At 38.7% G+C, this 25204-nt stretch overlaps 1 protein-coding gene across 3 annotated transcripts in view; it reads right to left on the bottom strand.

Annotated features, from left to right (window-relative positions):
• Positions 1–410: 410 nt before the first annotated feature.
• Positions 411–25204, bottom strand: part of LUZP1 (leucine zipper protein 1) — a 93912-nt gene continuing 69118 nt past the window's right edge. For all 3 annotated transcript variants that reach the window (XM_083173645.1, XM_083173644.1, XM_083173646.1), the window contains exons 2-5: positions 24181–24253; positions 8006–11151; positions 5876–6043; positions 411–4539 (exon numbers count right to left, since the gene is read on the bottom strand). In XM_083173645.1, coding sequence (XP_083029771.1) covers positions 5900–6043; positions 8006–11020 — 3159 coding nt within the window. In that variant the 5' untranslated portion in view covers positions 11021–11151; positions 24181–24253 and the 3' untranslated portion in view covers positions 411–4539; positions 5876–5899. The remainder of the gene's footprint in view (positions 4540–5875; positions 6044–8005; positions 11152–24180; positions 24254–25204) is intronic.

Here is a 25204-nt window from a genome sequence, read left to right as displayed (position 1 = left end):
TTTGGTTCCAGTGCAGTTTTTTGGGCAATTACAGCCAAATAAGTAGGAGGGCAGTACTCTGAAAAGGCCACACTCCCTAAAAGCTACCAAGTCCTAGTATACACGGGCAGGAATCAGGGTGGGCCACACTCCTGGGTACTCTTCTTCCTTCCCCCCCGGTATCCACCCCTTTCAGCTCCTATGCTGAGATAGAGGTAAGCCCTAGCCAAACTAGTTAGGAGATAGGAGAAAAGACAAGGAGGAAGGGGAAGAGTGAGGTTATATACCATAATGTGGCGGTCCTTAAAAAAACATAGTGTCTAAACTAGAGGAGAGTGAGGATATCCCAGTGTTATGGCTACCATGGGGATTATATAAGAAAAATAAAGTTTATGTTTAAAGTTCAATAAATAACAAGTAACAAATACAGATTCTTAAGAATTGTTTTTATTATCAAAGAACCATAATGAACATCATCTGTACAGCCACATAAAAAAAAAAAAAAAGACAATTTATAAGTAAAGTAATGTAACAAGAGTTAATACAGGAATGGATAGTAAAAATATATTTGGAGGCATGTGTAAGATATATTGCAATATTAAGCAGCTTGTGAATTTCCTTCTGTGAAAAAAGATGTGTATATGAATTGACGAAAGACTTTCTACCACTAAATATACACACAAAAAGCAGTCCGTAATCATTTGCCTTTAAGCATAACTAGTAAATATGCATATAGAGTCGTATAAAGAAAATACGTTTTTAATTCCCTTTAGTGACTTTGTGGCGAATTAAACAATTGGTACACAGTCTAGTCCATAATACTTTTACAGATCAAAGATCGCTGTGCAAGAACAGTGTTTATATGGTCACAGTTGGACAATGACTTGTGCTCAACAAACCATCACAGTGTAGCAGTGAAATATTGTAAAGGAAATATGGTCCATTCTCCTTTATTTATTATCACGCAGTGGAGGAAAATACTGCAAATCTGCCTTCGCCAAAAGACTTGTGCATATAGAATTTATTATTGTGCCACATTCATTTTCCTAGACTCTTATCCAGTGTAAAGCATTAACAAAGCAGAAAGATATTTTGATTATCCAAAAGGAAACGCAAAGGCTTAAAATATTCCAGGTATGTTGAAGAGTATAATAAAATGTAAAAAAAAAAAAAAAACATGCTGGATTTGAAAATTTTTTTTTGCACCTTTGAGGACGATGGGGTATATTCAATAGAGGTCGAAAACTGCCGTCTTGCCGAAAAGACGGCAGTTTTCAACATTAATACATCGGAAGGGGTTCTGATCTATTCAATCATTTTTTTTTCTCCCCCGGCATGTCGAAATGTTCCGACATGCCGAAAAGCAGGTGGATTGACTGAAGAGATGCTAATTCACCTGCTTTTGACTGAAACACAGCCAAAACTGAAAGGTTTTGGCTGTGTTTCCGTCATTCTTAATCCGGCATAATGCCGGATTGAGGCAGGGAGGACGGCGCCATGTGAGCAGCAGCTGTTTACACAGCACTGTCCTCCTGTACGCTGCAGCCTGCACCCTTATGCCGTGCCCGCACCCTCCCACCGACTCCCGTACATACCCACTGCCGAGCCGGTTGAGAGCAGCTCACCCGGCTCCATCCAGGCTCCCTCTCAGGTTCCCGCTGCCTCACGCCATCTCCCGCTGCCGCACTCACCAAGTCCGAGCGCCGGCTGGGTGAGTGTCAATCATCGGCCAAATCAGACATCCGCATTTGGCCGCTGAATTGAATAATGGATGCCGGATCCATTCCAGCAAAAGAATGTCGGAATGGATCCGGAATCAATTGAATATACTCCATAATATACTGTTTTATGTTTCAGGTACATTTATGTTGCACCTAGAAAACCGAACATGCAGTACAATAATTTTTAAGATTAAGATGCATCAAAACGAACTACCCAGAAAAACTAAACTGAAGAATAAACCCTGTTTGTTTACACTTTATTTTATATGATTTGGTTAGTTTTTGAGAACAGAGGTGCAAGCAAATATTAAAAGCTTGAGTGTTGATCTACATTGGTAACTTGTATCAGAAGGAAAGGATATGAAAAAAAACAAAACTAAATACCTGTTACAAGCTGCATTGCTACACTGATATGGGTACTCCAACTCTAGTGTGGATGGGTTTCTGATTTGGTAGAGACATGTTTGATCATCTAAATAACTGGGACCCATCCACTAGAAAATCTAATACATAATAAAACAAAACAGACACAAGATCTCCGGCTAACCATTGGTTTCACATAGCTGTAATGAAAAAAAAGGTGTTCATATGTTGTATGGGAGAAGTTATAGCACATTCACAGTATAATATTATCAAGCAATAAACTGCGGCACTCCATGATTTAAAAAAAAAAAAATAATTATAAAATGAAATGCAAAATGAAGACATTAGATGTAGGTGCATGTTATCAAACTTTATATGAATCAAATACTTGCATTAAAAATAATTATCAATCCCAATTAGGATAATCTACTATTATCAATACGAGAGAAACTGGTAAATGCTTAAAAGAAAAAAATATACTTGCTGTTCTCGAAAGTAATATTCGTTCTAGTGAAACAAACCATTCTGTAAATGTTTGTTACATGCATGCAGATTCGGTCAAGTATCCTTTGCCACAGGAAGTAATGCTACAGTAGTTGTACGCTGGGTAGTATTTAGAATTTCGGCAGCCTTAGCATACATGGCAAATATTACTGTAAACAGTTAGCAACCCTGAATACAACTAAGCATAAATGCACCTCAGTCTCCGCTTGCAAAGGGTAGGATTGAGAAAAACTTGAAAACATGCATTCCACCTGAACATTCAAGGTGCTATTGTGCTTCCCATTACATTCTCCTCATAATAGGCCCCAATCAGCAGCTAAAGATTAAGCCAAGACAAACTTAGATAAAGCCAAGATAGGGAACAGTGCTGGCCTAGGCATGTGCAGAACAGACATAATTGGTAAATATGAAAATACTGAAAATGTAATTTAAGAACATGAAAGATGATACCTGGCACTACCACATTAATAAAAGTACTATACAAAAGAGACTAAAGAACATAAATTAAAAAGATTTAATAACAGATAAAGTTTATTTGCTTTAGAACAGGTTGGCTCCTGTAAACTCATTGATCACGTTGGAAATGTATCATAAAGTTCTGTGAAGTAAAATAAAAAAAAAAAAAAAAAAAAAGGATTGGCAAGAAGAATCTATGTGGGTGCACATTAACAACAGCTAATATGGAAATGTAAATAGAGGAGAGCTCTCCCTATCTGTCCGGGTAAGTCATATAGTATAATAAATATCAATTCCATTTACGTACTTTTTTTCGGTTTTTAACAACTATTAAAATATATTGATTAATGTCAAATAAAGAAGTGTATCGATTAATTTGCTATTTTCTTGCTTTTACTTAACAGGTATATTATAAAAATAAATACATTTCCCTTGTAAAAGACAGGCCTAGTGTCTATCAGTATTCCAAATGTTCACTAGTCTAAGAGAAAACAATTAGACGTTAATGAGATATGTACAAGTGTACCCAGCACCTACACATAGCGAAGGCATTCATTTTATGGATGAAACAATATTCCTTGGAATGCATCTCATCAGTTAACGAGGAACTGGCAGCGTCACTAAGGCACGAATGCATCAATATTGTCTCAGCCCACAAAATGACAAACACTTTAAGTCTATTAAAAATAATAGTTTTTAACAGAAGTGCACATTACACAAATCATATGATTCCTTTGGTTTCCTTATCACTGCAATAACCTTTCTAGAATAGTACATAAGACACAGTATATTTTATTTAGTAGTCTTGTATACAATTTTTACTTTAATTAAAATAACAATGTTTAAAAACACAAAACAATTTTTTTTGCACAGGAACAATGTCTGCTACAATAATAAGACTGGATGTTTGACAATGTCAGAATGTGGAAAGCTGGGGTTTTAACAAAAATAACTTGACGTTTCTGGTGCTCTTGAGAATTTCTACCCTGCTCCTTTATACTGTATATATACACACAATTTGCTGCAAGAAACCATACATTTATCTGTTATTTATACAAAGTTACATGCGTAGCATCAATTAAACAGAACCAGACTGTACAGAATTGAGAATTTGCACACAAAAATGTCTACTTGCCCTGCACATTTTATAAGTTAAAGTGGATTTAAAAACCATGTACTTTTAGTACCTACATATTTAAGAGCAGTAGCCATGCAAAATATATATATATTTCATATTTTATTTATATATATCCCATCAAGAGCCATTTTCAGTACAGAGTATTATATACAATTGTAACATCTGTGCCTTCCTTTTAACCTGAGAGATCATGCAGTTATTCCCTTGCAAAAAAATTGTTGATAAAGCTAAAGACTGTAATCTTAAAACAAAAAAGAAACATAAGTGTTGGTTGAGGTCCATTCAGTGCTAGGGTGAAGAACACAGAGCAGGAAAACAGTATGTCGGTGTCCTCAGATTTAAAGTGGATAGAAGTCCATCTTCTTCTAGAACACTGACCTGGAACAAAGATACAGTGAAGGTTAGATACTTTCCAAATCAACTCTTAATTCCAAAAATTCATTCCTCAGCATGTCCATAGAATGAAAAAAAAGTCGCAATTAAATAAAAACACTAATTAAGTTAGTTATTAATAATAATATTACTAATAATAATAATATATAAATGTATTCCAACAGTTCAATACATTTAACAGAAACCCACTTATAAATGGCTACATATGGTATCATTTTTATCTATGGCGCTGCGGATATATAGAACGTTATGTTGACTTTCTTGCAATTTGTGTCTCTAGGGTTCTGCTATTGAGAGAGCATATACTTTTGCACTGCTTAAAGCACAAGTCACTTACATTTTCACCATCACCACACAGTATTTATGTACCCCTGTGTTTTCCCTTCCTGTGTCACACATTGCCTGTTCAACCTTGGAATGTGAAGAAAGAGGATCAGGGAGATGGGAATGAAAAAGATACGGAAATAAACTTGATCCACATTTTTTTTCAATCTGATATGTGTATAGAAATTGTTTGCAGAGTTCTACTTTCATTGGACATTTACATAGTAACATAGTAATTAAGGTTGACTAAAAAAAGACATCAGTCTATTGAGTTCAGCCTATTTGACTTGTAATTACTGACTTGAGTAAGTCTTATCTATAGGATTTCCTTAGTGAACAAAAATGTATCCTGTTTTGATTTAAATTCATTAACAGAAGTTGCTGTAACCACCCCCACCAGCAAGGAGTTCCAGAATTGTACTGTTCTAATGATGAAGAATACTCTTAATTTAATACAGAATTTATTTTCCTCGAGCCTCAGTACATGTCTGCGTGTCCTAAGTATAGGAGAAAAAGGGAATAGACCTGTTACTGAACAAATCATATCCCAGGTCCTTATGATACCCAATCCTGTATTTGAACATGCTAATCATATCTCCTCTTAACATCTGTTTCTCCAGTGAGATACAGGAAGATAGCGCTTAAAGATGCAAGAAGCTGGATGCTAGTGAGACACAGGGGGTGGGGTGGGCGGTGTTTGAAGAAAAGCAGGAAAGATGGCGCTGGAGAGGTCCGAGGAGGGGGGTGCTCAATTTCTTGAGAGGTCCTATACAGACTAAAAGACTAAAGTACCAAATATACACAGGGGTTTAAAAAAACAAAACAAACATTGGACCCCAACACTCAGGTGGTGGTGGGAGAAAACACGCAGAGGTGTGGTTGAAAAATCAAAAAGGTGTGTAACGTTTAAGTCTGAAATGGTGACAGGAGTGTTAAAATAGATATATAGATAGATAAAATATGTAACTGAAGGAGTTCCTATATGAACATGGTTTACCTTATTCCCTAATAGGTGGTTAGTTTAGTGCTCTAATTGTCGTATCCTTTCTTCCACCATACTCTTTTGATGCCTCTGGGCTTGATTTTGAGTTTGTCTCCATCCAGAAGAATCTGTACGAGACATTTTTTCACTTGTATACTTTCTTCTGGAGCTGAAATCATCAACCTAAATATACAAAAACACAGCATTTACGAGTCTGGATGAAATGGAGATTTTGTTTTAACTGCTAACACTCTCATTTATCATCCTTCTTATATTTGTAACATAGCAGTACAGGTTGAGTATCCCTTATCCAGATCAGTTTTCCAAAATATTCCAAAAACCATAGTTTCCAGAATTTTTTTTTTCTTGCTAAAAGAACTACTGGGGACATGAGGACATGATATGTATCAGCACTACTGAGGATATGATATGTAACTGGCACTAAATATAGCAAGAAAATGACAGCATTCAAATACAGTGTTTGATATAGTACATAAACTTCATGTTTTAAAACCTTGTTTCATGCACAAATAAAATATATTTGTGTGTGTTTCATGTGTTTGCACAACATAAATGCAAGATACCTCATGGAAATCTAAAAATATTTTGAAATACAGAATAATTGTTATTTCAAAATTCTTCTGGTCCCAAGCAATGTTCCCTCTAATTTTACGAAGGCTGTGTGCGGCAAAAGATTTTGGCTGTGCAACTTTTGAAGGAAATTTAAATTTTTTTGCGTCACTTATATATAACTGGAAAATTACGTTCAGCATTTGTGTTAACTTTACTTCAAAATGATATTAAACATTTAAACATTCAAAACACAGCACACAATGTAGTTAATGGGTGAAACACACATTAATTGAGTCCACAACTGCAAAAAGGGACCACTGCTGCTTTGTGCGCTCTGTTGTAATGTCTGTGCGCATGCTCGTCGAGTTGTGTGCGCGCGCACAGCTTAGAGGGAACACTGGTCCCAAGCATTTTGGATAAGGGATACTGAACCTGTAATATAGTTGGAGGGACCTTTAGATGTCCTACAATATGGAAAGACATTAACTACACTAATATCTGGGAAGTCCGTCCAGATACTTGACAACTCTGGATAATGAACCTTCTTGGTAAAAGGGAACTTTACGAGATTACTGTAGTAATTTAAGATGTAAAGAAAACTGCATAGATGTCTTCAAATGGCGAAAAATACATTTTTAACAAGTAGGGCTATTCCTAGCTTCATGTTGAAAGATGTGATCAAAGGACTCCTTGCTTATATGGGAGCATAAAAATTGAGACAGAAGGCTGATTTGCTACTACTGTTATGTCATTTTGTGGGCACTCCACAATAAATTCCAGACTGGAACAGGTAGGTTTGCAAGACATATGTAAAAGGAGCAAAATTGCTGTTATCTGGGCAAACACGGAGACCGATCTTATTTTATGCGAGGAACTGCAAGCGAGAATGCTTTTATTATAACATGCATGCATATTAAAACAAATCATAGTGAACACACAAATGACAAAAGTAAAATTTTCCCTGAACTCCAAAGAGTATGTCCCAACTGAACAGTAAATAAAAAGGTACACATTTAAATCAATGAGGCATAAGTGCTTAGCGAGTTCTAAAGTGGTTATGTCATCTTTTTCATATTCATCAGAGAGGTAAACTAAGTTTACAGCGGTTTGCTGCTTTACCCTTCTTGCCAGCTATAGATGGCAAGAGCAGTACAGTCCCCATTGCTTATGAAAAGCTCAGACCTATACACATTTTAGGTGGTAAGTAAAAATGATAATCTTCCGGCATCCTATGTCCTCCATAAAGAATTGTATTTAGGCCGTAGTAAAAATCTGGCCTAGAGGGGCTCATTACAATGTTAAAGAATGATTTATTTTTAGATTATTGCTTCAGCGATAGAACAAATACATTTGCCTTTTATTCCTTTCAAATAATGGAATTACGGAGACCCACTTTTTTAAATGGCTGAGCAAAAAAAAAAAAAAAGAGGCAAAATTTTAAATTGCTTTTCAGCATTTATTGTATTAAAAATGAACCAAATATTAATGGATTTGAGGAGTGGATGAAACCCCACCTGGTAAATTTTAGAAATCCTACATACAACCAGACAAAGTGTTAAGATGCAACCTTACCTCAAAACTAGGACGATTCCAGGAGGCATGCCCTTTAATTAAAGAATCATTTGAAGTATTTCTTCTTGATATAATTTCTGTTGCACTTAAGCTGCTTTGACTCCTTTTAGAAATAAGTTCTGGGGTGGTACTCCAACTGGTGACACTTGAACTCTTATTTCTTGAATAAAGCTCACGGCTACGTAGTCTGACAGACTTTTCCTCATCAAAACATGATCTGCGCCTATTCTTGGAGTCTGAATCGTCCCTCTCAGTCATAAGTCTATCTAGTTCTTCAGTAGAGCCACCAACACCTGATCGCCAAGAACTTTTAAACGCCGTACGTTTAGAGTCATAATGATTTGTTCCCTCAAGATTATGAGTTTTCCAGGTAACCGCCTCTATATCACCATCATTATCATTTCCTTTCATCTGTTCCTTTACAAGACTTTGATCAAGAGCTTTGCTTATTTCTCTATGGTCCAAAGTTGTGTCTTTATCAGACACTTTTACCAACATATTGTCTTTATTTATAGATATTTCAAATGGGATACTAATGTTATTTTTTAACACTGGTTGATCATTTGCAGAGAGCCTTATATTGCTAGTAGAAGTATGTCTTTCTCTTGTGGGCTCATCTGTGCTTCTTCTGGAGGAGAACGTGTCAGAGGGATAAATGGTTATACTGCTTGTTGCTTTGTTTGGCACTGTATTTATTTGAGATCTGCTCACCTCTGAGCTTGATCTTGCTCTGTAATCACTCATAATTTCTTTCATGTCTTTTTCAATTATAATTGGCTTTATGATCACAGTTGATTGTAATGCTTCTCTTGGACTGTATGATCTTGCTCGTACTGAAATGTGAGAATTTGTTTCTGCATTTTCTGAGCCATCAGAAGACATTTTTCTGGTGGTTTCGATTATTTCTCTTTGTATAGAATGATTGTGATTTTCAAAAGAGGGCACTCGCATATTCTCTTGAGCGGACATTCTTTCTTTAGTACTGGACTGCCTCTTACTGTGAAGTCCAGATGGCCTAGTCCTTCTCTCGGTTTCTTTATGATCAGAAGTTTCTAAAATATGTGGTTTCTCTGGAATTATTGGTTTCGAAGCTCTAGATCTGGTTTTCTCTCTAACATAAGAAGTTTGTGTACTAGAGATTTCATTGCTATGTGGGTTTATTGCATCTTTATTTAATAGGAGAGAATTGTTGGTTTCTTCAGTAAGCATGTTTGTGATACCATCTCTTCCTGCACCATATTCATATCTGGACAATCTTTCCAGAGATGCTGGCTTTGTTTCAAAATCTTGGGAGTTTAAATATGATTTAAGGTCATTTTCAATCTTTAGGTCACTGTCTTCTTGAGAATTAAGTTTTTGATTGGGCTTACTAGTTCCAGCATATAATGTAGAAGATAATGAGCTGTTCTTAGCTGAAACTATTTCTTTGGGAAGGTTTGTGTCAACCAAATTCACAGAAGGGTCATCAGATGGCCTTTCCTTAATCTCTTCATTTTCCGATGAGATTTCTTTCTTTGAATATGCCTTAACAGAATAGTCATCACCAAAAAGCTTCATAGAATGGTCTGTGTGCTTACTTGTAGACCCTTTCCAGGACTTTTGAGGGGATTTATCTTGAACAGCAGGTGGATATCGGCTTAAAACAGATGGCTGATCTTTAGACTTTTTAACTTCATTTTGTATAGAGCCAAACTCTTTATTACTTGGAAAATAAGAAGACAGCTTGTCCTCTTGTTTTCTTAAATATCCAGTTGTGGTGTCAGTCACAGTGGATCTTGGTGATTTTCTACTGTTTGAACTAGAATTTGAAGTCTGTCTTTTAAAAGGAGATTCTGAATTTCGAGATCTTTCACTCCTCATTTGCTGAGGAGATATATCTGGAGATGTATATTTTAAATTGTGAGGCTCAGCTGATGCAGTTTTACTTCTTGAGGGTAGGTCATCATTCTCAAACACACCATTTTCTATCTCTTTGTACTGGCTAACTTGTCTTTTTAAAGTCTGTAATTCCTCAGTTGCCTGTTTGTTTTTATTCTGTTCACTTACAAAACTTTCTTCAAGTTCACAGTTTTTTTCTCTGAGCTGTTTCAGCTCCTCTTCTAGTCCCTCAAAATGCTTGAGTTGATTCTTAAGTTTGTCGATTTCTTGATTCAGTTCTTTTATCTTGTTGTCCTCTTGATACTTATTTTTATCATTTTCAATTTTGCTACTTGTTTGAATTTCTGACTGCTTATTGTAATCAAACCCAACTCTGTGTGATGATTTAGAAGTAAGATGGTCTTCAATCCGAAGATTGTTACGTTCTAAGTGTTCACCAGAAGACCTTTCAATGATATTAGAATCATTTCTGGTTTGGTCTCCTGTGATTATTTTTGATTTAAATTCCAGCTGCTCTTTTAGACCCAATATAATTTGTTCATTTTGCTTTTCCCTTTCTACATATAGCTTTCTTTCATTTGCAAAGCTAAGGGTCAAAGATTTTATTTTGTCCAGCTCACTAGTTAAAAGCTGTTCAGCTTTATCCAGTTTGTTTTCAGAAGATTCCAGTTCTCTTACTCTTGTCCTAAGTATTTCCAGTTCAGAAGCCAACTTCTTTGACATGTTTTTCTCTTCATTCAAGCTAAGACACAACTGAGTGCAGTCATTTTTGCTTTTGTTGAAAGCTTCTTCCAGCTTCTCTAATTCACTCATTCTTCTTTGGAGTTGTTCAATTTCAAGTCTAAGTTCTCGAGTAACATTTTCCTCATTTTCTAGCTTCTCTTTTATCAGCCTACATAAATCCTCAGCTTTCTTAACTTCTTCATCTTTTCCCTCAATTTTTAGCACTCGCTTTCTCAAGGCTTCCACATCTGCTAGCATACTAGAATTACTACCTTCTGCCTGTATAATTTTATCCTGGAGATCAAGAACTTCATCTTCTGCCTTCTGTAGATTTCTTGTGGCTTCTTCCAGTTCATCCAAACGCCGCCCAAGACTTTGCAATTTAAACCGCAAATGACGACTTGAATGCTCCATTTTTGTACAATATATTGATAGGCCTTGCAAGAGACCTCAACAGTTTAGTTTTTCAGTTTTCAAGAGATTTACAATTATCCTTTTTCTTCCTGATGAGAACAGCTTGTATGATATCCAGAGACCATCTTAACCTATAAAAAGGAATACAAGAATTACTATTCCATTTTCTCATGAAATCATAAAACAAATTATTTTACTAGGAAATTCAAAAGGAAATAAAATTCTTACTAAAATGTAAATCTCGAAAATGTTACATACAATAGTACTCATTAATCTACTTGGGAGTCAATTCAATTAAAAGAGAGTTTGCAAAAGTAAATAGGCAGCACGAAACTTATAATGTGTGAACCTAAAAAATGTAAAAAAGTTTCAACTATAATTTGCAATTCATGGAAATTGCAGTGATGTTATGCATCTTTTCTACAAAATTGACCTTGCAGAAGTGCATGAAAAACGGGGGAAATAATCCGTAACCCCCCAAAAAGCCATTAAGCAAAGTGTTCTAGGTTTTTACAATGGTGTATATTCTTTATTTTTTTTTATAAATGATGGGAAAATTTTAGGCAACAAATGTTTTTCATTAAATAAAAAGTTTTTACCAAATTTTGAGGCACATTAACCCTTAGCATACCAAGTGAATGTCAAAATAGGTGTGAAAAATTTAAAGTAAACAGTTGCATTCATCATAATGATCTGTAAGGTTTACCTTATATAGGAAAATCTTTTTTTTACATAACATTATTTAATTGATTTATATAACAAATGTGAGTGACTGCCATTTTTGGTGAATATTTTGAACCTTTCCCAGACATGTATGCACTCAAAGGATTAAAAGGAGTTTCACATAAATTCTGTTAATATACAAGTTTAAATAACATATAAAAATAAAATACATTTACCTACTATCTGCAAGCACACCAACACACACACACACACACACACACACACACACACACACACACATATATTTTTTTTTTTTTAGAGAAAATCAAATAGAAAAATTAACATTTCTTCACTGATCAAACTACACTATTTAAACTCCTCCAATTGCATAAATATTCATTGGGAGGGGTATGCTACTAAAAGTTATCCACTGTGCTTTGATACGGTTATGTTAAAATTAATATTTTTTTCCTACCCTTTTAACTGCTAACTGGTTGCACACAAAAAAAACATAAAATTTGCTAAAATAATGCAACATAAACTTGGAATTAAATTGCAAAATGGAAAAATGTGGCCCAATTCAAACCCGCTTGCAGTTCTGCAGAATTTTATAAAACTGCAATTAGTGGTGATAGTCTGTTGGGGCCACCCAGTACAGATCAAGGCTGCCCGCTCGCCGGGTTGCACCCTAGCTGCAAAGCCAGATGCAATAGGCCATGTTTAGAGTCACAGTGGCTGTGTGTGGCATCACACAGCCAGTGTGGCCCGTCCCCGAACACACCAGCATTTTTCAAGCCACTCCCAAAAAAGCACTTTCCTTCTTTGGAACTTAAACTGTGATCATAGTTTTAGTTTACACGTTCCCACATGTGCAGCTCTACGAAAATCGCAATCTGAAGATGCATACACACTGAAAGATTTGAAGCAAGATGTGGGTGTTCCCGATCGATCAGAACGACCAATTGTTCAAAGTGTTCCGTGTATAGTTCACGATAAGAGTACCGCCGTCCATTAAGATCGTCGGATAGTTTCCAACATCGTTACGTGTATATGCACCTTTAGATATTTGGAGATTGGCAAACGGGTCTGAATTCAGTCCTGTGCTATGAAATTGCAGGATCCAACTCACTCCTAATCTAAATGTCCCCTTAATGTTTGCATACTTATTAAAATTTTGATAAAACAAACATAATAAGGACTGCCCACATATTTTTTCATGAATAGCACTTAAAATGAAGGCAAGTAGCTTTCTGTTGTCGATCTTGGTTAGTCGATCTTGGTTATTATTAAAAACTTAGTATTAGGGACCCACCGGAGATATGAGGTCACTTTGATGCTGGTTGGTGGGCAAATATAGACCAAGTATTATACCAAGAACCTCGATTATTTATTAAATTATGTGGAGTGTGCATCTACACCATGGGTTTTTCTTTACAGAACTACAAGTACCAGCATGATAACACCTCATGCAAATAGGGTGCACATTCTAAGATACACCCCCCCCATAATTTAATATTGTGTACACAGTCCACCTGAAGGTTGGGACTCCTTCAACTTAAAGTAGCACCCTGCCCACCTGATCAGAACATTTTTTTACCAGTTTGGTCCCTGTATCCAGACTGCAAACTGAAGGCACAATGAAGGTAAGACCTACAAATGTACAGTATTTGCTAGTCTAAGGGATGGATTTGGGGTGCGGCTCCCCTTGGGTTGTTGTGGCTGAGTTGCCTTGGGGTAGCACACCTTAATATTTATTTAAAACTATTTTTTTCACTAATATTATACTTTCTAGCACTTTCAGTTTTGTAACACTTTTTAACCCCTAGCTTCTGCTTCCTTCTTATTAACACACTTATACCTTAGTTTTTTTTTTTTTACCTGTGTGCTGCCCTGAGGTGACTGGCTTATGCTGCCCCAGATTCAAACTTCATATTAGGGACCCACCAGAGATACGAGGCCACCTTGATGATGGCTTGTGGGCAAATATTTATTGGCCAATTTAATAATGTGGAGTGTGCATCTGCACCATGTGTTTTTCTTGCAGAACTACAAGTACCAACATGATAGCACCTCATGAAAATAGGGTGTGCATTCCAAGATGATCCCCCCCCCATTATTATTAAAATAAAATAAAAAAGACATTTCACAATGTTGACATTGTGCCTATGTCAATATTAGTGATTTTTTTCTTTTAATTTGTAAAATAATATACTGGCCCTAGTTAAGACAATGTTAATACATCAAAGCTATTTCTTTTGGGCAAGATCCTTAATTACAAATGGTCTGGAATAAGATATTATTTATAAAAATATAATAAACAAATAAAGAATATCTGCTTAGAATAGTTTTACTGCATATCTAGCAATTTTTTTACCCAATAATTGTAAATGTCTTAATAATAATTCATTTTGCAGCATGGCACAGTTAATGATGTCCTCACTTGTCTGTACATGCAAGGCAAATTGAGTCTGGATGTATGAGGACACACCTGTGTGTATGGGTGTTGGTGTAAAACTGAGTAAGAACTTAACAATGTAAAATCAGAATTAGTAGGCAGGACCGGTAGTAGGAGTGACCAAAACCCCAGCCTGCAGAACATTGGATCACGATGGCTGGACAAAGTGGAATGTAGGACGTACTGCATATGAAGCTTCTAGAGCTGGTTTGTACAAAAGAATAGTGAATCTTATGTCAACTTAACAAATATAATGAGTACAGGGTGTGCTATTCACGGACTTCATATGCCTAGTGCTTTTGACAAAAATTCTAAATAAAACAACTTTATTTTCTGCCATTTAGCCACCAAGCAGGATTGTTCCATTAATGACTTATTAATAAAAATTTTTTTTAGCAAATTACATTGCGTGCACAAAGTAGTTATTTGCAGAACAACTTATAGCATTATATTTTACTGAAGGTTTATAGTAAAACCAAACGTATCATACAAATAATTAGGATTGCTTTCTTTTTAAGATATTTAAAATGTTATGTGCTTTATTATGCACAAATGAAATGCATAAGTTAATGTGCAGCTCTAATGAATTAAGTGTCCATTTAATGTTAATTAACTCTTACGTCCACAAAGGGTGTGTGTTTCTCCTTCCAGCTAGCTGCAGACTAATGTAGTTATAAACTTCCTTCAAAATTGCAAGCCTTGAGAATTTATAATTCCCACTGCAAATTACAAGTTTGTTGAGCAATCAGAAATCTGCGCTCTGAAATATATACACAAAGAGGACTGCGTGGACTGAATCAGCAATTACTTGACACACCAAGCGTTATTTGTTTAAAGTAGTGCCAAGGAGAAAAAAGAAAAAAAAAGGTGTGGAATAAAATGTTACCACATAAGAAAGCATGCTGGGAACACCCCAGAAAACCTGCTGTTTTGGAGATGATTTCACCCAGTCATCTAGCTATCACAATTTGGTCCCTGTCAAACTCTTTAGATCCTTACGCCATCCCATTTTTCCTGCTTCCAACACATCAACTTTGAGGAGGGTATTCAATTAGCTGCAGGGTTTAACCTGCAACAAAAAGGTATTCAATTAGCGGGGGATTACCCTGTACACACATGTCCTGCTCCATTAGCTGTGAGGTAAAGTCTGCGGAAAAATAAGGCTTGTGCATGGGAAAAACGTACTGAATCCGCAGTTTATGCACAAATCGATGCATTTCTGCACATTAATCCCATTTTTTTAAGGCAGAAAAAAGGCTTTGATTCCATAGCATTTCCCACTCTGCAGGGATTTTTGCTGCCAAATAGTTGCTGGTTAAACCTCACAGCTTAAGAACTGACTGTTCATTTGCTGTCTAACATATCACACCTCTTGACAGATTCCATTGTAACAAGATAATCAAATAGGTGTGAGGTGCACAGCAACAGGAGAGGAGAGTATTAGGAATAAGAGTGTAATTACAATAAAGGCCCCCCATCCACTAGGACAAGGAATTGCACAATCTCGCACGGCCGCTCCTGGGGGGGGGGGGGGAGCAGCCGTTGGGGAAAAAAACTGTTTAGCATGCGCTTTGTACTTGCCGGGACACTGCGTTTTTTCGATGGCAAAATATCAAAAACCTCATAACTCTGATGACTAGGATCTGCTAAAATACGGTTAGATTTCTTTAACACTCTGTTATTATACAATTCTCGGGTGCATGGTAAAGACACCCCAAATATTTTACTAGCAGTTTTTATCACGGGGTCTACAGCGGCCTGCTCTGCCGCAGTACGGTTCCCAAACCATACTACAATCCCGTACGTTAAAACACTCTCCACAATTCCCCGATAAAATCTAATTAGCGTGTTTGTCTCTGAACATACAGCCTTAAGTCTTCTTAGAAAGATATGATACATTGGGGCAGATGTATGACCATTCGATATGGGGAGAAGGGGTATCAGCGCACGATATGTGCACTGATACCACTTCTCCCCCATGTATGATGGAGCCAGCATGCGGTAAATGACATTAGCGCCTCATATAGATAGCAGCGCCCATGTCCATATCGGCGCTGCTATCTATATGATCGCAGGCCGAATGTATGAACGGTCAGCATCGCTGACCGTTCCACCTATTGCAGGTTTTGGCTTCGCCAGCAGCAGGCAGGTGAAGCCCTATCTAAACAGCAGGGAAAGCGCTGCCCTTGCAGTTAGCTCTGGGCTGCGCTGGGGATTTCGTGTGAGTAGCGAGATCCCGCGCATGCCCAGTCCAGCCGGCTGGGGGAAAGGAGATAGCGCATCAGTTTACACTGATGCGCTATCTACAGGAGGGGACATCACCGGAGGGGGGAGTTAGCGCTCCCCCACTTCGGCAGACAAGATGTTAATACGCTAATGGCGAAGCAGGAAGTATTATAGCTGCTATAATACATCTGCCCCATTGTATGCAGTCCTTTTGCATATAATGTACCATATGCAATCCTAGCTGCAACAAATATTCATGGCAGCTTGTAGGATCTGTGACAACGATGAGAGGCGCACAGGAACGCACCTCATATCGCAATTGACAGAAATTAGCATGCGATCTGTGACCCTTTTCATGCGAACCGTTACAACAATGCATCGGAATCGCATAAAAAGTGTCCATATTGCACTAGTGGATCGGGGGAGGGGAGAGCTGCTAACCTGACCCAGAGGTACTATATGCGGCTGCCTTTCTGCTATCTATGCCTTTGAAACTGCCTATTGGTTAATTTAACGGACACAGTACTGCACCAGGTAGTATGGAAGACTTAAATGTTACGGCACCCTAAAGTATCAGAATTTGATTCACAGCACCCCTAGGTCAAAAGTTTCTTATTGAGAATTAAAAAAAAAAAATGTAATTAAGTAAATTGTGTTAATGTCCTCCTTAAGGTTAATTATGTTGTTAGGGATCGGATTAGCTTCTTTTTGACCACATATTTTATAAAATAAAGCCACAAACAATAGTTTTACTTATTATACTGACCAATTTGAATTATTCCTGGACAATTAACCTGAGACACCCCTGAAAGTGTCCCAAGGCACCCCAGGGTGCCACGGCACACAGTTTGGGAACCACTGAGGTAGACTGATAAATTCAGGATTGGAGAGGAGTCGTTTGTTTGGGTATGCAATTGAGAGTCTAAATAGGTTATTTAATAAAGATGCTGAACTGGAGGGCTCCATAATGTACAAGATGGAGGAATATGAATTATTGATATTCAGCAACATTATGGACTAAAAAAATAATACGACAAATGCAGTTGTCAGTACTGATTTTACAGTAGAGCTAGAGTACATCATTGTTCTCTGAATTTTTTGCCCAACAGAAATGGACTCTAAAATCTCTGCTAGGTTCTAAACACAGCAATGTAGATCGACATCAAATCAAGCAATTTACAACAAAAAGGACTTGTAGCAGGCTCACCATAAAAAAATAACCACAGGAAAACACGGTTATATAAAGAGCTGGGTAATCCATGCCACATGGAGATGCTGCAGTAAGGTATTAAAGGAATGAGATCCACAATGCTGGTGGTAGAGGTGGTTAACAAGTGTAAACCCAAAGCCACAGGTGACCAAGCCAGGTAGAAACAAACAGGACTTAACACATGTCCTCATGGTGAGTGATACACCATTATGTTGGACAGTGCCTGGTGCACAAACTTGTTAGTCTGGTGTGGATACTGATACTTTACAACTCTAAAAAGGACTTTAAGGTAAGCAAATATAATTGAGTAATGACTGCGTTTGAATCCGTTCAGATCCCTGCAAAAGATCCTTATTCACAACTACTGTCATTTTTTAAAAACAGTACAGTTCAATGGCTCGGTGTACGTACATTTATAAAGGATATACATGCTAGCACTGCTCTAGCTTCATCTATCATGGTTCAAGTTTTCTAGCCAACAAGCTCTGCTCCACTCACAATCACTACACAGATGGAAGAACAGAGCGACTTCTTTACATTCAAAAAAAGTACAACCCAAACCAGATAGTTATGTAAAACATCAGGACAGGCTAGTTGGGTGGGTACATATTACTTAGCCTACATCACCCACACAAAAATATCTCTTGGAGCACAATGGTACGGTCCTGCAGGCATAGGCACACCTACATTCTTATTGTAACAGATTTTCTGTCAGATCATGGGCGCCACACAAGCTTACACGTACTGATTTGCCTACATTCAAAAGAGCTCACTTTCAATTTATAATGCTAATATGTACTTAAATATTGCAACATATGTATTAGATGACCAACTCTACTTCAGCAAATGGCAGTGTGCATCATTATGACAGTGTCTGCCTGCATGTTTTGTATTTTGTGGTGACAGTGAGAGGGAACAGTAAAGGATGCTGTGCAGTGACATGGAGTAGAAAGGTTATATAAAGGGTGCTGGGCAGTTAGATGAATGATTCCATGTATGAGAAGCCACCCACACAGTATTCTCTGCTACACGAAACCCACACTGCATATGTATTTATGCTTTTGTGTTCCCTGTGCCATATATTCTCTGTGTAAACACGAATAGAAAAGAACAGGTCAAGAAAGGAGAAGGAATACCTACCTGTGAATAGTGCCACCTACATACTTACCTTTGCATATACTAACACCAGCAACCCAAACTTTTAAATGCTTAGCAACCTAACCTAACCATCCAGCATCTCTAATACAGCTGCTCAGCACCTCGAACTATATTGCCAAGTAAACCCTAATCTAACGGTTTAGCACCTCTAATACAGGTTGAGTATCCCGTATCCAAAATGCTTGGGACCAGGAGAATTTTGGATAACGGATTATTCCGTATTTTGGAATATTTTAATATTTCAATTATGTATTTTGAAGTATCTTGCATTTATGCTGTATAAACACATTAACCACATAAAATACACACACATATATTTTATTTGTTCAAAAAACAAGGTTTCAAAACATGAAACAAAGTTTGTGTACTATCTCAGATATTGAATTTGAATGCCAAACAATCATTTTCTTGTACATACAGATGGCGCCGGGCTTGTCTTTGCTGGGGATGGCGGAGGACTCGCCACCCGCCATCCCCCGCCCCGCGCCATCTGTATGTCGGAAGGGGACGCGCGTGCACGAGCGTCCCGTTCCGACGGTGCTTTTCCCCGGGTCCCCGCCGGCTTCCCCGGGTCCCCGCCGGTCCACACCGCCCCCCCGCAGCCCTGCCCGTCTCCCTGAAGCTGGATACGGGCAGGACTGCACCCGCCGCGCCGCCTCGCCGCCCGGCTATTGAGACGCTCGTGCGTGGGAAACGCACGAGCGTCTCATTCAGCCAGAGCGCCAGATTGCTGGCGGATCGCCAGGGACACGGTCCTGGCGCTCCGCCAGCAATAATAAGGCCGGCGCCATCTGTATATAGTGCCAGTTACATATCATGTCATCAGTAGTGCTGTTACAGATGTCCCCAGTGAGTTTTTAGCAAAAAGAAAAAATTTTGGTCACTTTCTGGAGTGTTTGGTTTTCGGAATAATTCGGATAACGGATATTCGGATAAGGGATACTCAACCTGTATATGATTACTGGATGAAGTGTGAGTGGTGGTATAAAGGTGAGTGTCTGTGTGCCACCTTCTCAGGGTACCGGTGTCTCTAGCTCCCTGCATCTACTCTACTTCCCCCCCCCCTGCCTACGCTCCCTAGCTCTCACTCTCCCTTCTCTCTCACAGCATCGATCGTCAATTCGCCCTGAACTCCATTACAATCCATGTCTTTCCATCTGTGTCCCTCATGAGGGAGGAATTAGGGAAGGAGAGCATTGTTTTGAATGGCTGACTGCAGTGTGACCAATGTTGGCTGGTCTTACGTGGTTGGAATAGTGGGCCACAACCGAGGGAGGGGGGTGGGAGCACCCGAGGGTGTACTGCTAACACTTCTGCTGCAGTTGGGTGCACTGCAGCAAAAAACTGTAAATAAACTGGGGGGGTGACCGTACATGCATGTATATAGGCTCAAGGGGGCATTGCGTGCGACTCCTCTGAAGGGTCCTTTACACACATGCAGGTAGGGTAAGGGGACTGGGGGCATTAAATCGCTGCCTTGCCAAGTGACATAAATCATAGTTTTGGCCCCGCACAGTAACACATTTATTACCATCAAATAGGTAGCTAAAACCAGTCTCCCTACTAAAAATGCAAAATAATGCAGTGGTCAATGTAAAGCTAGGTACACACTATGACTATGCAAGATTTGTGACATGTGCCTTATTTAGCACATAGGGCATATTCAATCCCATTTCCAAAAGTCGGAAATACTGGACAATTCGACAGTTGGTATTCAATCTTACGACTGCCGGAAGCATTCCAACAGAACAGTTGGGAAAATTGGGCTGCATTGAATAGGTTTGTGCCGAAAAATATCAGCACACACTGAATACGCCCCGAAGTGTAGATGAACTAATTTTGGTGATGAATCGGGAAAATCTTGCCCTCTAACATGAACAATCGATTTTCTGAACGTGATTCCAAATAAAAAATTGCGTCTACAACCTCACAATATTGAGCAGTGTGTGTGCATTCAGAATAGTCTGCCTATATATCCTGTTTTCCAGTCACTGTGTCATCCTCCTTGGAGGCCAGATGCAAATGTGGTGTCAGGTGGCAGAAAATTGGTAGCTTTAAAACTAAAAAAAAGTGTGGCCTTGTAGTGTGTACATTATCCACTACAGGCGTAGATGCTTAATGAACATGCAATATGTCATGCCTAGTAAACAGGTTGTATTGAATGACACTTCAATCTTGCGCTGTTTTTAGAAATGAAGGCTTACCGACCATAAAAGCTGCTATACCTTACCGACCATAAAAGCTGCTATACCTTTTTTTTTTATTTAAAATTTTTGCTTTCTAACCATCAGATATTTATTTTTACCATGATGCCCACCTGTAACCTTTGCATACCCTTTGCAAAATAAATCTGTGGTGGGGATGGAAACAGCTTTTCAATATATCATATAATGTATATAATCGTTGCTGTAACCTGGCATACTGTTTATTATTATGTTTGAAGAAACTAAAAAACAGTGAACCAAACAATGTGTTTTCTTATTTGCAGGGGTGATGATTAGAATTATATATCTATCTATAATATCTATATATCTATTTATAATATCTATATGTCGAAGGGCGGTACTTGGACGACTTGAAATAAAAGTAGACCAGACAAGTTTACATCAACGTTTTGAGATTTAATCTCGTCATCCTGATGACGAGATTAAATCTTGAAAACGTGGATGTAAACCTGTCTGGTCCACCTTTATTTCAAGTCATCAGAGTGCCGCCCTTCGACATATAGATATTACAGTCTGCTTCCAACTTTGAGCAAACTTCAGTAATCTTCCAGCCACCGGGACCTTTTCCACGGGATATGGCTTGTCACTGCTTCTGAGTGCCTCTCTTAATTGATTGTGAAAAAAAAGGCTCTGGAGGTCCCAGACTCATATCTATCCCAAAACGGCCTACCAGGCCTATAAGATCTAGCTTGTCTAAAGCTTTGCCTGGGAAAATAACTTGATGATCTTCCCCTCTTGTGGCAATCTCACAGACCTGCCCTCAGACATCCTTTGTATCATCTGGTCCAACTTACTCGTGAACAAGAATTCCCCTTCAAACGGGAGGGTAGCAAGTTTGTTCTTAGAGTGGGAGTCTGCTGCCCAGGACTTAAGCCACAGGGCCCTCCTCGCCACTACTCCTGACGACAAAGACATCGCAGAATAATCCAGCGTGTCTAGCGATGCCTCGCAGATATAATCTACTGCCAGCTGTACTTGCTGATCTGCTCTCTAGTCACTTTCTCCTGTAAGTCATCCTGCAAAGAGGAACACCAGATCCTAAGTGCCCTGGCCAAAGAGGCTATGGCTACACCTGATTTCATTGATACAGAGCTGGATATATGCAATCTTTTTAATGTATTTTCCATCCTCTTGTCCATCACTTCTTTAAGTGACGCACTGACCTCCAACGGAATGGTCGTCCTAGTGGTGACTTCTGAGACTGCCGCATCAATCTTGGTAATATTACACCACTTCAGGAATCCACGTCCTCAATGGGGTACATGTGTTCAATCCTTTTAACTGAGCCAATGCGCTTATCTGTATTGGCCCACTCCTTCGTTAGGATCTCCTTCACCTCTTTGTGCACGGGGATACACCTCCCCTTCTTAGACCTATCTTCAAATAGGGCATCATACTCAGATTTAACCGGCTGTTTGCAATTTAAAGTTTTATACAGCTCTTTAAGGACAACTTCTCCAAGCTCCAAGTTAAATAGGCGCTCCTCCTCCACCAGTTCCCCGAACTCTGTGCTAGATGCCAAAGACCCCTCGTCGTCAGACCCAGCCTCCTTGGACTCAAAGTCTAAGTCGTAATCCAAACTTGTCTGAGACCTGGAACTTTTATTACCCTGAAACTCCTCTTTGGTAACAAAATTTCTCTTCATCCAGGCCATTAATTCAGTTAACTGAGATGAAGTCGCAACACCAGCCGCAGAATCCTTAACACAATCCAGACACAAACTCTTCACCCATAAAGGTTTTATCACAAGTCACACATGCCTTAGCAGACTGTTTCTTCTTAGCTGCATTCTTCTTGGTAACAACAGGCACAATACAATAGATAAAAAATAAACAATAAGTAATCCCTAGCTCAAAAAATAAATAAAAACCAGTCCTCTAACAGAGGACTTCCCTGGGCAGCGACGCAGTTGCCTTCTATTGCACACCGTCAGTATTGCAGAATTACAGGAGTCTCTGACACCGGCCAGGCGCATTATATAGGGCATTTCTGCCCAGCTGGAACACACGCCAGCGGTGTGGAAAATAATAAATAGGATAATGACTACTGACAAAATGCTAAACGTTTACTCTATTTACATTTCACAAGTGATCTCAATTTCCATTGATTTTAGAAGTATTCATCTGGAGAGACAATTTCTTTGCAATTCATTTGTCTTCCGGAACTGTGGAATTGATCTAGAAGTACATCTAGCTGGAAGCAATATGGCACCTTAGCAGAACTATGTTGTGCTGGGGGCAAATTTAAAATGAGCAAACAGATTTAGAGCTGGGATTAAACAGAATTATAAAATGATAAAACTGACCTTCTTTATGAACTACGTGCAAAACCAGCCAGTAAGAAGTACATTTGCACCCCTAAATGTAATGCACTAATGTTTTAGAAGACTCAAGATTTCCTACACCATAAACGTACCAAGATGACTGAACAAGCAGCCGGTCTGACACGTGGTCAGTTCATGTTCTAGAACTGAAAAATTTAGGAGATACCTAAAGCCACAACACTACTCAAGAACGGGATGTGGTCAGCATTCCAGTAGTCGGAAATCCCTTCCTCCCCCCAATTGTTAAATTCATCAGGTTTGCTAGAGCAAAGACAAAAAACATCACACACGTTTAGTCCCTTTCTTTTCTAAATCTATGTATTGTAGCATAATGATCTGTTTTAAAGAAGGAAATCAGTGATGTGTGACTGCGCACATGCCAGAGGAATTGACTGTACGCCAATACTGCACACTCACTAAGCGAATAGCACCCAGTGGGCCAGATGTATCAAGCTTCAAAAAGTGATAAAATTCAGAGTGATAAACAGCCAGACAATCAGCTCCTACCTGCCATGTTATAGGCTGGGTGTCAAAAATGACAGGTAGGAGCTGATTGGCTGGTTGTTTATCACTCTCCACTTTATCACTTTTCGAAGCTTGATACATCTGGCCCAGTGTGTACTGAAAAGTACTCAGAACAGCAGTAGCTCTTAATTGCCTTTATGAAAATAAAGGGGGTGGACACTATTCAGCTCATTTCAGTGACATCAGTGTGCAAAAGCCTCCAATGTACAGGGGAATTATACATTTCACAACCTCACGCAGTCCTAGGTAAATCTTGCTGTATATAGCTCTGATCATAAGGAAATGGTTCCCTCTGTGGTCTGATATCCAAAGAATGCAATTGAGCAAACAAATATTGGTGCAGAGAAAAAAAAAAAAATCAAAAAAAGTTCATACCTGTCAAGCTGTATACATTCCAGATAAGAGTAGACTGATGCCACAAGCTTCTTTTATACGCACCATCATCTACCTGTAAAAAATAAAAAAATATATATAATAAAGTCTATTAAACAGAGGGCACTGATGGATCTTGGTCGAGTTCAGCAGGAACATGCATATAATTATTACAACAGAATGTCTGTGTAACCTGTGCAATTCGAGGATTTGTTCTTTTGGAAAAGCTTATGTCTTACAGACAATCTCCTACACCTGGCGGAATTGCTCAGTGAGGGGATTCTCAGAGCATGTACAGGCCCAAATATACCGTATCCAGTCAATAGTGTCTAGGTTGACCAGGTTATCGTCGGCTATGCTTATTTGAACTGACGCCTAAAGAAAGTCGACAGTAACAAAAGATAGACACAAGCGTTAGGGTGACAGGAACATAATCGCCAGACACAAGGTCAACATGAGTTTTTAACTTTTTATGCTTTAAACCAACTTGGTTCATACTTTACAAGTGGGCATAGAGTTAGATTAGAATAGTGTGCCAAGCCTAGTGACGCATTGTGCCCAAAGCATGCGAGGGGACACTGTACACTTGGGTCAGCGAGTTATACCATATCCCATAAAAGCATGTGGGAAATTACCAGAAAGGCAGCAACCTCTCTAAAAATGTGTACTATGGAAGTGATATTTAAAAGTGATATTGGATTACTAACAACTTGGAAGCAGTGGTATGTGGTATGTTGTATGTTTTGCGTGGAATCATACGAACAGAGACCAGACTTAGGTCGACAATCATTAGGTCGACAGGCAACAAGGTCGACATATACATTAGGGCGACAGGTCGCAAGGTCAACATGGGTTTTTTCTCAGTTTTTTGAGCCGACGCGGTATTTCATGCTCTACCATCCACTAAGGCGTGAGAATAAAATAGTATGCGGAGGCACCGTGCCCGAAGCATAGCGAGCGATGCAAGGCGGTGCATTCGGGTAAAAAAAAAAAAAAAATAGTGGAAAGCCCATGTCGACCTCGCGAC

Source organism: Crinia signifera, chromosome 2, assembly GCF_055691185.1.
Source record: "Crinia signifera chromosome 2, ASM5569118v1, whole genome shotgun sequence".
Lineage (NCBI taxonomy): Eukaryota > Metazoa > Chordata > Amphibia > Anura > Myobatrachidae > Crinia > Crinia signifera.
The sequence above is the reverse complement of the archived record's forward strand: the minus strand, read 5'-3'. Positions and strand labels throughout refer to the sequence as shown.